The 15,039-nt window shown below is 43.9% G+C and overlaps 1 protein-coding gene and 1 long non-coding RNA gene across 5 annotated transcripts; one reads left to right on the forward strand and one right to left on the reverse strand.

The window, feature by feature from the left end:
• Positions 1-5,602: 5,602 nt before the first annotated feature.
• On the reverse strand, positions 5,603-9,805 carry CCDC51 (coiled-coil domain containing 51). Of its 4 annotated transcripts, none has more exons than XM_033071884.2 (5): positions 9,763-9,805; positions 8,148-8,377; positions 7,677-8,023; positions 7,210-7,374; positions 5,603-6,485 (listed from the first exon to the last, which is right to left on the reverse strand). In XM_033071884.2, the coding sequence occupies exons 3-5, from the start codon at positions 7,992-7,994 to the stop codon at positions 5,706-5,708; spliced, it is 1,263 nt and encodes a 420-aa protein (XP_032927775.1). In that variant the 5' UTR covers positions 7,995-8,023; positions 8,148-8,377; positions 9,763-9,805; the 3' UTR covers positions 5,603-5,705. The 4 variants fall into 4 exon arrangements, with proteins under 4 accessions (XP_032927775.1, XP_032927776.1, XP_032927777.1 ...); XM_033071885.2 differs by lacking the exon at positions 9,763-9,805 and adding an exon at positions 9,704-9,725; XM_033071886.2 differs by lacking the exon at positions 9,763-9,805 and having other exon boundaries at positions 7,677-8,010; positions 8,148-9,612.
• LOC117002600 lies at positions 9,793-12,728 on the forward strand. Its single transcript, XR_004419318.1, has 4 exons — positions 9,793-9,856; positions 9,933-9,988; positions 11,737-11,824; positions 12,392-12,728. It is a non-coding gene; the product is annotated as an uncharacterized LOC117002600 (long non-coding RNA).
• The last annotated feature ends 2,311 nt before the right edge of the window (positions 12,729-15,039 follow it).

Consider the following 15,039-nt stretch of genomic DNA (forward strand, 5'->3'; position numbering starts at 1 on the left):
CTCACTAATCAGAGACATTTTAACTGCACTCAAATTGCATCTGCCAAAATTCAGTTTTGGTGACTAAGACCATTAAAAAAAATAAATCCTAACTTCTCTTTGCTCCAACCCATTCCTGACTCAAAACACTAATCCCCTTTGAGCCTTTCCTCCAGAGCCAGTCCCAACCTGCAGCCCCTTCTGTCTGCAAGCTTCACTTAAAAAGCAGCAAAAAACCCTATGAGAGCACATTTGAAAGGAGAAACTTTTCCTTTTGTCCCATGGCAGGGTTGGTGCAGGGAACTGGATACAGGGTCTGCTGTGAGAGCAGAGCAAGAGCTCCTGTGCACTTTAGGGATGTGCCTCCTTCCCACCCCTCTTACAGCCCTTCTGAGTGACAAGGGTATTATAAAACCACTGTGGGATTAACCATTCCCGCTCCTGGGAAGAGTTTTTTATGCATCTGCACAAAATTTTTTCAGTTCTTAAAAAAGAACAAACAAACCCTAGAGAAAAAACGAATTCTCAAATATGATACTGCTGAAAATGGTGTCACACAAAGAACAAACATCTTGAGGAACAAATGAAAACAATTTTTGATTTCCATTTGTTCAGAAGATTTGTTTTGTTGTGTTGTTTTTAGTATATTTAAATCCCTAAAGGATCCTTTTCTGTAAAAACCCTTGTTAATGTCTGGTTCTAAGCAGGTTAGCTAAGTTTCTTATGTAACTATTATGATAATCACAAGGCTAGCAGCTGCTTATGCTCCTTTTGATTTCCTTCTTACTCTTCCTCCCCTCCAAGCAGGGGACGAGACGGGTTAAGAAAGTCACAAGGGATATGTGAATACTGTCTATAGCTTCTGGGAATAAAGTATATTTAGAGCAGTAATTCAGTGACCAACAGAAGCTTAACTACATCCACCCTACTTCATATCTGACTCCACTCCTTTCAAGCTTTCTGCTGTCAGAACATTTAGAAACAACATTAAAGTCTTTGTTAGGGCCATTTGGGCACCTACAGATCTGCTGGCAGCAGTTTGTTGATGTTCAAAGATCTGATTTTGAGTACAAAAAATAGCCAACACCCCAGAACCTGCAGGGGTAGAGCAAGAGACTGAGCACACACCTATTTGCATAGGTTGCTTTTCTCCCTGTAGAACACAGCAAAACAAGCTTGGGATGCTTGTGGCAATCCCTTTATCTTGGAGCTCTGCTGCTGTGTTTAAGCACAGACCTTCTCAGATTATTCAACTGCCAAGCACCAGAAATCTCACTTCTCTATGCTTTATGAGTGAGGTCATGAATGTAACTTGCTAGCAAAAATCTGGCAATGAAATACAGTTCTAAATATATTTTTGACAAATCCAACATTGTCTGCCTTTTTCTAGCTCACAAACCTCATTCCTACAGCAAATCTCAAACCTGTTTCTGAGGTAAACAGGACATCTCTACCACTCCTATGCTCCACAAAGAGGGAAGCATTTGTTTATAGAAGGTATGTTGTGAAAGGAACTGTCTTTTCCAAACAAACAGATACAAAGAAATCAACAGGAGCACCTGCAACTTCCAACCAGGATCCTAGAATGTTGGAACATTCAAAACCCAAGTATTAACAAATAAATAAATAAATATAAATATATCCCGATTGCGACACTAAATTTAAATGCTTTTGTCCTGTCTTCTGAAGCAACATTTTAGAGTTCTCTCATGAGTGGAAGAAAGGGCAGCTTTTCTCTTCAGAATGCACCTACTGTTAGAAGTCTGCAGTGACCTCATTCAAAATTATTTCCATAGCCACAAGCTGTTTGCTTTTGAGTTACTGGTGGTTTATCAAGGAGCAGTAAGAACTCAAAATAGCCTAGCATGGGCCAAGCTCAGGCCACTGACACCCATTTTTCTATAGTTAATATCTATCAAAGGGCTTCCTGTTGCTCTTACCAGGTTCTCTCTAGCTCAGCTTCTGTGTCTTGCCAGGCAGAGGAACTAATCTGAATGAGCACTGGCTTCACCTGGATCACACACAGCACTCAGGTCAGTCCCTGCCCTCACCAGTCCTGGACATGATTCTGTAACCACCATCCCCCTTGGATGAGCATTTGGGGCCCAGGGCTGGCTGAGCCACCCTGCCTAGAGAGGTCTTTGCTCACAGAGTAAGAATTCAAGTCTCGAAAGACCTTAGCAAGCAGAAATTACTTGTTGAAGAAAGGAGGATCTGCTGAGAGACCTCATTCCAAAAGTGAAACTCAGCTATCTATTATAAACCTTTTTAATAACCCAAAGGTATGCAACAGAACAACAGAATCCAGGTTGGTTTTTTTTTCCTTTTTCTTTTTCTTTTTTTTTTTTCTTTTCTTTATTTTTTTTCTGTTTTTACTAGAATAGACCTGAAGAACACAGGCAACAAAGTATTCACTTAGTCCTGGCTGAATCATCAGGAAACATGCACTGAGATCTCACATGCTTGTATAAATCACTGCTGCAAATGTACCTGAACTGAGGTGAGTGCCCAGGTAAACACCCCTGCATGGCTGTGCTGGTTTTGTTCAAACTCACGTATCTGCTGCCTGTGTTACCATGACAAGGGTTTAGCACAAAGTACTAAACAGATTATACACACAGTCCATGTTATAGCATCTTCCTGGGTATTGCCTTCAGCCAGCTCAGGTACAGCCACTGCTGCAGCCACACCTTCTGGCTTTGGGGTGCACATACAGCACAGTGCCAAGCTCCACATTTAGATCATTGCCACAATGGAGTGATGATTAATCCAGGATTGAGGGAATACACAAATCTTCTCTCCTAATTATTATATAGTCACAGTTAATTACAAGGGTTTTTTCCTAATTGAAATTATTCTGCTGTCACTTCACATAGGAGGATTTAGCAAGGAAGAGCAGAACTAAGCGAGCCATGGTAATTACTTGTAACACAGAGCTCTGCCAGCTACACACAGGATATTGTGCCTGAGTCTTGGAAAGTCCCTAAAAAGGACAAGATCCAGTTATTTTCCTCTTGATACATACACCTTCCTACTCTTCTCAAATTTCAGGTATTATTTCAAACAATCGTTTATCACAGATTTGTTTGTTACAGTTCACTTACTGTTCATACAGTCCTGGACTGACTTTTTCTTCCTGTAACTCTAAATAGAGTTACAGGAATAATACTTTCTTTAAATGATTAAAAAGTAGATCTCTTTAAATCAATAAATAGCCCTTGGTTTTGTATTCTCATTCATTGTACACAGATTTAGCCTCAGACCTCTGCTCATTTTTGATGCCACTGAATACAATCAGTGAGAGCTGCCCTGATTTTCAAGTTTAGCTGCCTAAACTTCAGCATTTAAAAACCATGCTGATATATATAATCCACATGTTCAGTGGTGGCAAATAACACATTCAGCCAGTTATAGTAATGGGGGCCAACTTTATGTAGTTAAACTAAATAAAAACCCCAAACCCCAAACCAGAACAGAAGTCTCAGTGACTAGTGTGGCAAATTACAAACAGAACCATTGTACTACTCCTTCCCCTTTAACTACACATTTTTCTGATTTTCATCAAGCTCCTGCAAGAAATACAACCTGTAAAAATATTTGTGAAATGATAAAATGAAATATTAAAGATTTGAAAAATTCTATTGATCTGTATGCACTTCTTGATACAGCTAAGTGTATGGGAATTTTTATCCCAGTTCTGAAGCCAGCAGATCAAACTGCTTCCCTGAGAAATGCTCGTTACTCACTTCACACTCCAAATAATCAATGTATAAATCAGCAGTGGCACTTTCCAAAGCCACTTTTTGCACTTTCATCTCCCTTACAGGTAGTGAATCATCAAAGATCATTCCTAACACTGTTCCTTTGTTTCTGTCATTAACACCCAGTGACACCAAGTGAAGTTGGTGCCGCATACGTCCCTGTCCCAAAGATCCTGCAGTCTTAAGGGAGCTTGTAATCAAAATCTCAAACTCTCTTAAAATAGGAGGCAGTCCCACCTCAGCAGTGTACCAGACAGGTGAGTTGCTTGCACAAAAGCATTACAACATGAAGTGAGCACGCTGCTCCTTTGTCTGCAGAGGTCCCACAGGAGGGCTGGTGAAGCAGGAGTTCCTTGTTGGATTTGCCTATCTGCTGCCCTCACAGGGAGAAAACTGTTCCTTATCTGAGCCATACCAGAAACCTCGTGTGAGGCCACACACGGATGCTGATGTTTAGCTGTTCAGGCAAGTGTTTTGCCTCAATCAGCCAATTTTCATCCTTCCAAGGAACACAGACAGCTGGACCTTTCACTCCTTTCCAAGTATTATTTTGTGTCTTACTGCTAATGTACTGGCTTAAAAGCACCTGCTATAGAGTAGCATTTCAATTTCCAGGCAGGATAAAATTAGGAAAAAACCCCAAAACAACAAACCTAGAGAAAGTTCCAATGAGATATTAGCAAGGATAAGAAAGTGATTGCTCCATAGATGATTACTAAAACCACAAAATACCTTTGGAATGATGGGTTAAGGAGTCTGTAGAGAAAGCTTAATTGGCTTACACTGTCAGAATAAACACTCTATGTTTGAACCTTTTGCCTCTTTCCCTGCCTGCAAGCCTTGAAGCACATGCAGATATCAATACAAAGAGCTGAAGCTTCAGAAATGTTTTGATACTTCAGGACAAACCATCCCAGGAAAAGGTTACCATGTGTAGCTTCAATGTATTTTAAATTCATCATCTGGCTGTTCATTAACTCCTAATGACTCGCGAATGAACAACTGGCAAAACTATGAAGAAATAAAGAGCAAAATATAGAGAATTATATGAGGCATTTAGATCAGTGACAGAGCAAAGGAGTAATTGGAACAGGAAATCACAAATCCAGCTCCAGAGCGAAAAATCACTGTGTATTTTATCAGTTTTATCATGTCCATCTTGAGGTTCTGTCACTTGGTCCGGTAGTGGCTGCAGTGTGGAGTGGTGAAGATGTAATAGAACTTCATGGTGTCCTGGGGAGAAGGTGACAGGGGAACACTGATGGCTCTGAGGCGATGCAGGATTTTGGGGGATCACCTCAGCTCAGTCCTGGCACTGTGTAACTGGAAGAAGACGACTCCTTGTGCCCACACCTGGGGGAGAGGGGAACAGTGGGGATGGAGGGACATCAGTTCATGGCTCCAAAACCTGTCTGTGCAAGCAATAAATGTGTCTGAACCCCAGAATTTCAGGGGTATGGAAGGTGGCTGCAGAGTGGCTTGGGGCTGGATACAAGGATCAGTGGGTCAGGATATGTACCTGACTACACTACAGGCCTGTCCTGGAGCCACTGGGGATCACTGGGGTGAATTAGAGCCTGATGGAAAAAACTGGGACCACTGTGGGGTAATGTGGAGCACTGTGAGCAACTAGAGGTACAACTCGGGGTCTGAAGGGGGCCATTTTGGGCCTTGCAGATGCAATTTGAGGCCAAGAGGGGCATTTTGGGTGCTGTCTTAATACACAAGACTAGACAGTAAGAGTGAGACTCAATGAAACGAACAGATCAAACTGTGGCATTTCCTTTGCTTGTTAAATAGCAGAGTGTAACAGAGAAATGGACTAAGGCTGTTCAAGTTTTTCAAATGTACAGGAGAAGGCATAATGAGAAATACTACAGCAGCTTTATTTGGACTTGCACTCTAGGTACTTAGAGTGCAAGTTTACCTTTATTAATCTAATAAGTTGTGGCAATTAATTAGGGATCAGTTCCCTTTCAGTATGATATAGAGCACAGGCAGAGTAATGGCAAACATAGCACATGTCAGTGCAGTGCTGTAAATAGAACTTCTCTTGATTTGCGTTTCCAGTCTCCGCTCGGTGTCACACAATTCCAAAATCACATCTCTCACAGCAGCAGCCTGGCCCTTGCCCTCCCCTGAAGGCCTTGGCATCACTCTTTCTGTAGGTCGGGACTGGATGGCGAGTTTGACACTCTGCAGCTCAGACAGCACCTGTGTGATACTTTCCTGCAGACTGTTAAACTGCTGTTGTAAACTCCCTAGACATGAACTGACTTGTTTAATGTAGTTCAGCTGTTCGTTTAAAGGCATTAAAAGAGAATCTATTTTTATGGAGTCATTCCTGGTTTCTCTAGTTAACAAAGCCCCTTCTTTCACTCCCCGCGATGCTGTTGTTGTTTGCAGCACATTTTTTAGGTCTTCTATGACATCACTGAGATCTTTCTGCTGCAAGTAATGGCTGGAAGCCTGTTCTTTGATGGCTTCTTGTAAATTTACTGGGCCCTTCTGTGCTTCAAGCACCAAGACTTTCAATTCTTGCAGCCTTACTCGATTGACATAGGTGGAACCAAGAACACCTATAATGGCTCCCAGTACAGAGCCAATAATAGACCAGTTCTTTGTTTTTTCAGCTCTTGTGCGCTCCTTCTCATGGCTTTCCCTGACAGCTGCAGAGAAGAGAGAGAATTTCTCTCTCTCAGATTCTTCTGCATTTAAATATGCAGCTCGGTATCTCTTCTCTTCCTGCAAGAAATACAGTGATGAAAAGAGAAGGTACAATACAAAGCTATAAAGTCTATACTAAAGTTAAAAAATCCAAATCAACCCCCAAACCCCAGTGCAGGTGAAGGAATGGATAGTGGGAACATCTATCACAAGTTTCAGAAATTTTCCCTTGAATGTGGGATTTTCTTTACTAATCCTACTTAAGTCAATGAGACGTCATTTTAAGTCCGAGAAATGGAAAAGGTTATCAGGAATCACAGCTGAAAATCCTGTGCATGAGAATCTGCCACGTGATGACAGAAAATGGATATGAGTGAGCAAGGTCTTTCACCCCACATAATGTTCACTGTTTCAGCCCTGCTGACTTCTCCAGACATCAGCAGAAGGCAGCTGAGAGAATTTCTATGGATTAACCAGAAAGGAGCTTCTCTCATCCCATGAAGAGTTAATTCGTTGAATGGCAGCTTTTTCTTAACTACTCACGTACAGGTCACCACTACAACAATTAATTTTCTAGGCTCATTTTCTTCATTTTGATTCTCCAAATTTACTACTCTACTTTAGCATTAACATATAAAATTTGCACAGGGTATCAAACCATTAGTATTAACTAAGTAAAACAAGTACTCTAAGAAATTACCTCTGATCACTTATTTCAGAACTGAACTGCATCTACAGAGATGATCAATAATGAGCACAAATTTCCAACATATTCACCAATGGTTAAGAACCAACATATTACCTGCAGCAACCTGTGTTCCAGAGTAGCCAGCTCTAAATACTGGGTGTCATCCCGAGAGACCCTGTCTAAGCGATCCCGAATTTCCTTCAGTTTAAGCTGTTGGGCTTCTACATTTTCACGAGCCTCTCGTACTATCCCTCGAGCTATCATAAAGACATTTTCTGCCTGAGAAAAAAGAGCATTTATTTTAAAGACTTATTACCATACAGACATAAATTGCTACTAATTTTTTTTTTTGTGGGGGGAGGAAAAAACCAACTACAAAATAAACCACGCTCCATTTCAATTTAGGGGATAAGCTCTATTTACTACATGCATAGCCTAGAACACATTCACAGCACCTGCACAGACAGCCAAAGCAGAAAAAGACAAAATTCTCCTTGTACAACCTTTTCTACCTCACAGTGTTTATGCTTCATATAGCTCTATTCATAATTTTAAAAATCCCACATTATCTCCATGTTTACCTCTGTCACTTTTCCCTGAGCCTCTCGAACTTCGTTGATTCCAACAAATTCTTCGTATCTGTCCCACCAATTCCTGCATGTTGCAGACACTTTTTGGAGGGAGTTTTTTCCCATGACAGTTCCTGATTCTGTGATGCGATGAAGGAGACCCATGGCCATTTCCATTGCAGACTTGGCTTCAGGCCTCTTGGGCACTGATGGGCAGTAAGTCCTCACCACATGTAAATTCACTTTTGGACTCCACTTCATCAGTGAATGGTGATACTGCAGACCACAGGACACTGAGGACACACTTGATTTGTATTTCATAGGCCCCATGTCTTGACTTTAATCACTAAATAAAAGTGCTACAAGGAAGAAGAAGAGAAGTGATGGAAGTATGGCTGATTCATAGCTCTTCAACTATACATGCACCAAAACTAACCAATTCAAGAATGGCTACACCATTTCTACTTTTACACCACTTCTCACCTAGAGAACTTTCCACAATTTTCAACAAAGTGCAATTGTGCCACAGATTCCTGATTTTCTGTTAGGAAGTACTCCCACCATGCTTCATGCTTCTTGATTACTAATTCACCCACGGCGTGAACAGCGATCATGTGCAGAGCCAGTAACAGCAGGAGTAACTTCAGAGAAATTCAGTGCTTCAGCAGAGCAGTGACTGCACGAGGTGGACTGTGCCTCAGGTACTCACAGTTCTGCAAAAGAACAGAAAAGGAAAAAAGGCAGAGAGGGGACAAAATCTTGATTAAAAAGAAGTGTGGCTTGATTGTTCTCTCTGTCTTACATTGCACAGATACAGGAAGTGTTGAAGGATGCAAAGACAAAAACAAAAAGGAAAGAGGGAAAATCCAGCAGTGCTGAACTGAACACAAGTATTCCCATGAGACTGCCTACAAAATAGTAAACCAGGATGAGCCACAAAAATAGAAAAATCTCAGGCAGTGAATGCCCAGCATTCTGACACACGGGGCTGCATTTAAAAATGAGCTTAAAATCCTTCCTTACCCTGCAAAAGTAGGCTGCCAGTTATGGTTTACTGTCTACTGATTTAGAATATGATTTTAGAGTTCTACTGAGGCACATTCCTCTAAAACTGGAACAAGGAAAACTTTTCATTCAGATTTTATATGAAATTTGAGTATGACTATATTAGGTTTTGGCTAATATAATATGAAAACACGAATTACTGAGAATGCTTGATACCTGCTGCATTATATTATATTTTGAATTATTTTAGAACAGCTTTCCTTGTTAATTTTAGGTGGTTAATACAGACATCTCCACAAAAAAGCTGGAAAAATTCTGACCACCAGAGGTTCATTCCCTGCTGACTAGTTCTAATAATTAATAAGAACACCAAGTAGCATTATGAAAATCTTACACAGTTGTTTTACACATATAACAACATGGAAGATCAAGCCCACAAGAACACGGAAATGAAGGAAGTTCACTTTCCTGCCAGCATCACTCACACACCTACTGTTAACAGCAGTGCTGAACTCTACACTGCAGGCCACAATAAAACCAGCTCAATTTTGTCTGTTCTAGACTGCAAATTTCCCCTCTCTTAATTGAATTACTACCTGAAGAGTTTAACTAAATATTCAGGCTACTGGAGCAGAGAAAAGAGAGAGAAAATTGATATTTGAAGAAGAATTTCTATGCAGACAGTCACAGACACTGATGAACGTGATCTCAGCCTGAGCTCAGAGGACACAAGAAAGTTGTGAAAGCTGAATCTGAGATGACGTGCCTGGTTCCTCTCTTGCCTCCCTCGCAAGAAGCATTTCCTCTGCCTGCAGCCACTGACAAACACCCTCTCAAAAGCGGCCGCGCACACAGCGCCGGTGCCAGCGGGGCTCGGTTCCGCGGGTCCCGCTTTCCGCAGCGCTCCCGCGCCCGGCCGAGCGCACCCCGGCACTCCCGAGGCGCCACCGCGCACCCACATCCCGCTGCTCCTTCCTCACGACCGACCCCTTCCTTCCTTCCTTCCTTCCCTGCCCGGGGGCCCTTCCACCGACCCGGCCGAGCCGCCGCTCCCTCCCGGCCGGCCCCGGCCCGGCCCCGCCGCGCCCCGTACCTGCCCCGGCCGGCGGCGGAAGCGGCGGCGGCGGAAGCGGCGGCGGAAGCGGCGGGAGCGGGCGGAGCGAGCGGAGCCATGTCGGGCCGGGAGGGTAAGGCCGGGCCCGGGGCCGCCGGTGCCGCCCGCCCGGCCCCGCCCGGCCCTCACTGTCTCCTCTGTCTTTGCAGGCGGCAAGAAGAAGCCGCTGAAGCAGCCGAAGAAGCAGACGAAGGACCTGGATGAGGTGAGGGGCGGGAGAGCGGCGGGGGCTCAGCCCCGGCCGTGAGGGAGCCGGCGGGCCTGGCTGCCCGGGGGGTTCCTGGTGGCATTTTACAGGAGCAGGTGGTGACAGGACGAGGGGGAATGGGCTCCGAGTGAAAGAGAGGCGGTTTGGATTAGATATTAGGAAGATATTCTTGCCCGTGAGGGTGGTGAGTCCCTCCCTGGCACAGGCTGCCCGGAGAAGCTGTGGCTGCTCCATCCCTGGAAGTGTTCAAGGCCAGGTTGGACGAAACTTGGAGTAATCTGGGTTTATGGAAGGTGTCTCTGCCTGTGGCAGAGATGATCTTTGAGGTCCCTTCCAAGCCAATCCATTCTGTGTTTCTTTGATCCCATGACGACATCCCGCCGCTGTTCCCCCGTGCTGGTGGATGCAGCAGGGCTGGCTGCCGGGGGAGCTTGGGATGCCCTTGCCAGAACATCACACTGAGATCTGGAGTCGATCAATCACTGTGGTCCCAGGAGCCTGGGATTGTTGTGTAGTTTGGATAAATTAAGTACTAGTGAATTGCGTGTTAGAGATACTCTGAACCCTTACATTTAAGTATGGATGTCAGCTGCTATTTCTGAGAATTGTGCATGATGGATGAGGTGCCACTGTTTGGAAAAAGGCAAATACAGTATCTCTTTGAAAAAGGAAAAAAATCATGGCTTTCTAAATCAGCTTTATTGTTCGAGAAATGGTAGAACTAATAAAGTACTTACAAGGATCCAAGTTACAAACATTTGTATGTCAAATGATGTAATATTTCTTTTTGTCTCAGCCTTGCAATACTGTGAGCACTTGGGAACAACACATTGCAAGAGAAAAACTCACAGAAGTGGATAAATGTGAGGGATTGATTTACTGAGAAAGACACATTAGCCTACAGGAGACAGACAGACCTGCAAAGAGAAACAGAATATTTTGTTCTGTGAGGGGTAGGTAGGGGAAGTAACATGGTTATATTGCAGCAAGGGAGGCTTTAACTGAAAGAAGAGGGAAGCTTTGCAGTTACGAAGGTGAGCGATAGATTGGATTGGTGAAGAATCTGTGGAATCTCCGTTACCGAGGTCTTCAGTTCAGTAACCCCAAAGTCCTGAGTGCCAGGTTAAAAATCTGTCTCCTTTTCAGCCTTGGTGTCTGTGAAGAATGTGTATTTAAGGGACAGAGTATGTCTTGCTTCTCCTGGATTTGGAGGCTCAAGAGCTGCCTTACCTGTACAATTTGTCAGCAGTCTCATTAGATTTTTTGGAATTAATACAAATTTATTAAACCCAGCAAAAATGATGTATGCATGGGAGGATTTTTCAAATAATTATGCTTTTTTACAGGTGAAAGCAGCCTTACTTTATTTACATTCTTTATAGTCTAAAGGGTTTTGTTAGTGCCTGTTGGATGGACTTCATGTGTTGCTGAGGCCGTGTTAATGAATGGTGTTAGTGCAGACATCTATCAGACAGAGGAATCAAAATCTCAGAATGAGATTGTGCCATGGGAAATAATTCCAGAAACACCAAACATACAGAGTTAAAGTTTAGTTTGTGGTACAGCAAAAACCTCGGTGGTAGTTTCTGCAATGTTCTGCATATTTAGCACTATTCAGCATCCTGCCTCAGTCCAGTCAGGTGTTTGCTGCTGCTGGAATATTACATTTGTTTTTCATTGCTTCTCAGTTGTTTTTGAATTATTCTGTGGAAGAGATTAAAAAATGCTGCTATTCCTTCCTTTAGACGGATCTGGCATTCAAACAAAAACAAAAGGAAGAGCAAAAGAAACTTGAGGAGATGAAAGCAAAAGCTGCTGGGAAGGGGCCCCTGGGTAAGTGAGGTGCCATCCTGGCAGGAGAAATGGGGGTCTTGCTGGCTTCAAAAACTTAGTGTTTTTGCTTGACAAACATAAAAAGGCAGGTGCCTCTGGGTTATTTGACAGACAAGTAAGTTGATGGCAGGTACAGATGATATGGGACAAACAGGAATTCCAGTACCTGCTTCTGTAGGGCTTTGATCCCCGCTGGGGGCTTTGGTGTAGGGATAATGGCTTTTATTCCCTTAGCCTTGGTTTTGATTTAACCAGACTGCTCCTGCTGTATTAAAAAAAAAAAAATCAATGGAGAAACAAAGTAACTGTTGGAATATTTAGTTCCGTTGTAGAATCATGGGGCATATTTGGTTCCAGAAGAAAATTGATTTATAATGTTAAATAAATCACTGTTCACATAAGGTGTGTGAGATCAAAACCACACAGGGCTAGTCACACATAACAGTTCACCAGTGGGGACCTGAGCTGTGCAGGCTGTCTAATGGGGGACTCAGCTTTATGAGGAACTGCATTTGTAGCTAAGCTCTGTCATGGTCACCTAACCAGCTGTGTTATTTCTTTTGGCAGCCAGTGGTGGAATAAAGAAGTCTGGCAAAAAGTAGCTTGATCAAACTGCAGGGTAAGAAGCGATCAAGTTACTCAATGGACCTGCAGACTTCAGAGAGTCTTGAAAACACTCTTTCATTTGGGAAACATTGTACATTTTGTTTTGTCAGAATAAATCTTTTTTGTTAAGATGTGATATTTGCTCTTTACCTGTAGGTTTTGTTTAAAAATGGCTTTACTGTTTTATACTGGAAATGAAACTTTACTGAAGACCATGTATACCCTTGTGCAGCCTGAGTGCATCTGGTGGTTTGGTAGTCATTTGTGAGAATAAATTTCAACTTCTCCTCTCTTTTGACAGTGGAGTCATGGCCTGAATGTTAAAATCTGCAGTTTGTATCTGAAGGCTTAGGTTTAGCTGCAGTTGTCTGACATGTGGCTATATCAGTGTGTGCTCTAAGTTTTCTTTAAACAAAAGTTGGGTTATACTTCCATCACCAGCACCTTGGGGTCAGCCACTCCAAAACAACACTCCTTTCCCTGTTCCTGCTGGGGAACACTGCTGTGCTCTATAGTCCCACTGCCTGCTGAACAAGCACTTGCCTTTGTCCTACAACTTGCCCCTACACCGTTTTCCTGTGCTACATACTGTCATCTCAGCTCCTTTACACTCCTGGAATGCCTTTGGCGGGGAGAGGAGAGGGGAGCTTCTGGGACTGTAGCTGAATTCTTGAATGCAAGTGATTGAACACTGAGTATGGAGACTTGAAGGAAGGAATATGCTGTTTCCAAGGTGGGAGTTAAGAGGGAAAGAATCAATTCAAAGGCCTTATTACTGAAGAGAAATGGTGATACAGAGACTGTTCCTGCTGTCAGGATGGCTGCAGGGAGGGAATGGCTTCCGACAACAGCGAGACTCTCCGGCTGCAACTGCAGGGGGGAGTTAAATGGGAAATCTGGGCTCGTACAGGCTGGGCTCCTAGGGAACAGACGGCAGGTGCAGGCTGCTCAGTGCACAGCGTGCAAATAAGAGGGTTTCCTTGTTAAAAAGGACATTTTTAGAGGGCTAGGGGTGTTAACTCTGAAACGCGAGGTTCCGTTTCAGCAGGGCGGGAAGGGCGGGTGCCCCGGACGCTTGGCCGTGGGAGGCTCAAGGCCTTACCCTACCATCAGCCCGTGCCGACCGCCGCCGGCAGCGCTCCTGCCATGGACCGGGACCGGGACCGGGCGGGGCCGCGCGCAGCGTCCCGCCCTTCCCCGGGCTCTGCCGCCCCCGCGTGGCGGCCGCGGGAATCGCGGGGCGCGCACCGGTTACCGCCGCTCTGCGCATGCGCAGCGCTTCCCGCCGGTCGCTTCCCACCGAGGCCCCGCAGCCTCAGCCCGGCACGGGCGGCTCCAGCCCCTCTGCTGATACTGAGAAAATCGTTCTCTAGAAGTACTTTTCTAGACATCAGATTGAGTCCTGCCAGCCAGATAGAGCGTGGGAAGCCTGAAATTCAAGATTGCATCACTCTTGGAAAAGGTACCTTTGCATTTTGGAAAAGGTACCTTTGGTAACAGAATTAGGACAAAGGTGCCTTAGCTATGAAGCAGGGACTGCCCCTACATCTGTGCAGAACACTGAAGGCTACACAAGGCACCACTGGTACCTCTGGGGCAGAGCTCCAGCCATGAAACACAACCAGAGACAGAGTGTGCTCACAGTCCTGCATGCTCAGCGAGAGCACAAGCTGGCTTTACCTCACTTCCATCAAGTCACCCACTGATGGTGGCAGATCCCTCCCCACACTGCCCACCTGCACCCCATCTCCGCTGGTGTCAAAGCAGGTAACCTGGGAGGTGCTTTAAATGAGGAGGAAGAGGGGCAGGGACATAACATGCTCCAAAATATGAACGAAATAAAACTTTGGCAATGTATCAATAAGGAATTGTTTGCCCCAGGAACTAGTGAATGAAATGAATGAGGTTGGTGATCCCAGCAAAGCTAACTTGAGGTGGTCTGAGGGAAGGGCAGTGAACAGAGATGTGTGCTCCACAGCATGAGACAATATGCAGAAAGCATTTCAGCAAAAAAGCAAGACAAGATGGAAGGAGACCAAATGGCAAAGTGACAGATCACTGCAGTGGGAGAGCTTTTCTCAACAGGCTTAACTTTAATGTACACACTGAACTGCCCTCCTGGCAAAGAGTTCTCCTGTTTAATATCAGGCTGTGGAAATGAAGGTAAACAAAGGGATACTTTGATTGTATCTTGTTATATAATGCTATATAATAAATGACATTTCATTCCTTACTGCAGCTCCAGTTCAGTTTTAAACTAATGCAAAGACAATATAACTCCTAAATCATAGATACACATAAAATTATCAGAGTGTGAAGGGCACAGAAAAAACAAAGTTGGAAATGGATGTCAGAATAGCAGCAAAATAGACACAAATATACTTTGTAGGGAAATCCATTGAAGGATATGATTGCTGTGATCAATTCAAGTTCTACTGTTTGAAAAGACTTTGCTCACTCTTTAGAGTTAGTTCAGCTCCAAAGAAATTATACCCTGTTCTGAATGGCGTCCAGATACTGATTCTGTGAGGTCTTAGAAGAGGAAACTTCTCTGGTGTTAAAGACAGGAGATTCAGTAAAGAACAAAATCACTCTGCATTTAGCAGCAG

This window comes from Catharus ustulatus, chromosome 13, assembly GCF_009819885.2.
Source record: "Catharus ustulatus isolate bCatUst1 chromosome 13, bCatUst1.pri.v2, whole genome shotgun sequence".
Lineage (NCBI taxonomy): Eukaryota > Metazoa > Chordata > Aves > Passeriformes > Turdidae > Catharus > Catharus ustulatus.

Excerpts from the sequence above, each read along its gene's own strand:
- CCDC51 (XM_033071884.2), bottom strand. The coding sequence starts at position 7,994 with ATGGGGCCTATGAAATACAAATCAAGTGTGTCCTCAGTGTCCTGTGGT. Across the intron at positions 7,375-7,676 it reads CTCAGGGAAAAGTGACAGAG|GCAGAAAATGTCTTTATGAT; the intron begins GTAAACATGGAG and ends CTTTTTTCTCAG. Across the intron at positions 6,486-7,209 it reads TGGAACACAGGTTGCTGCAG|GAAGAGAAGAGATACCGAGC; the intron begins GTAATATGTTGG and ends TATTTCTTGCAG.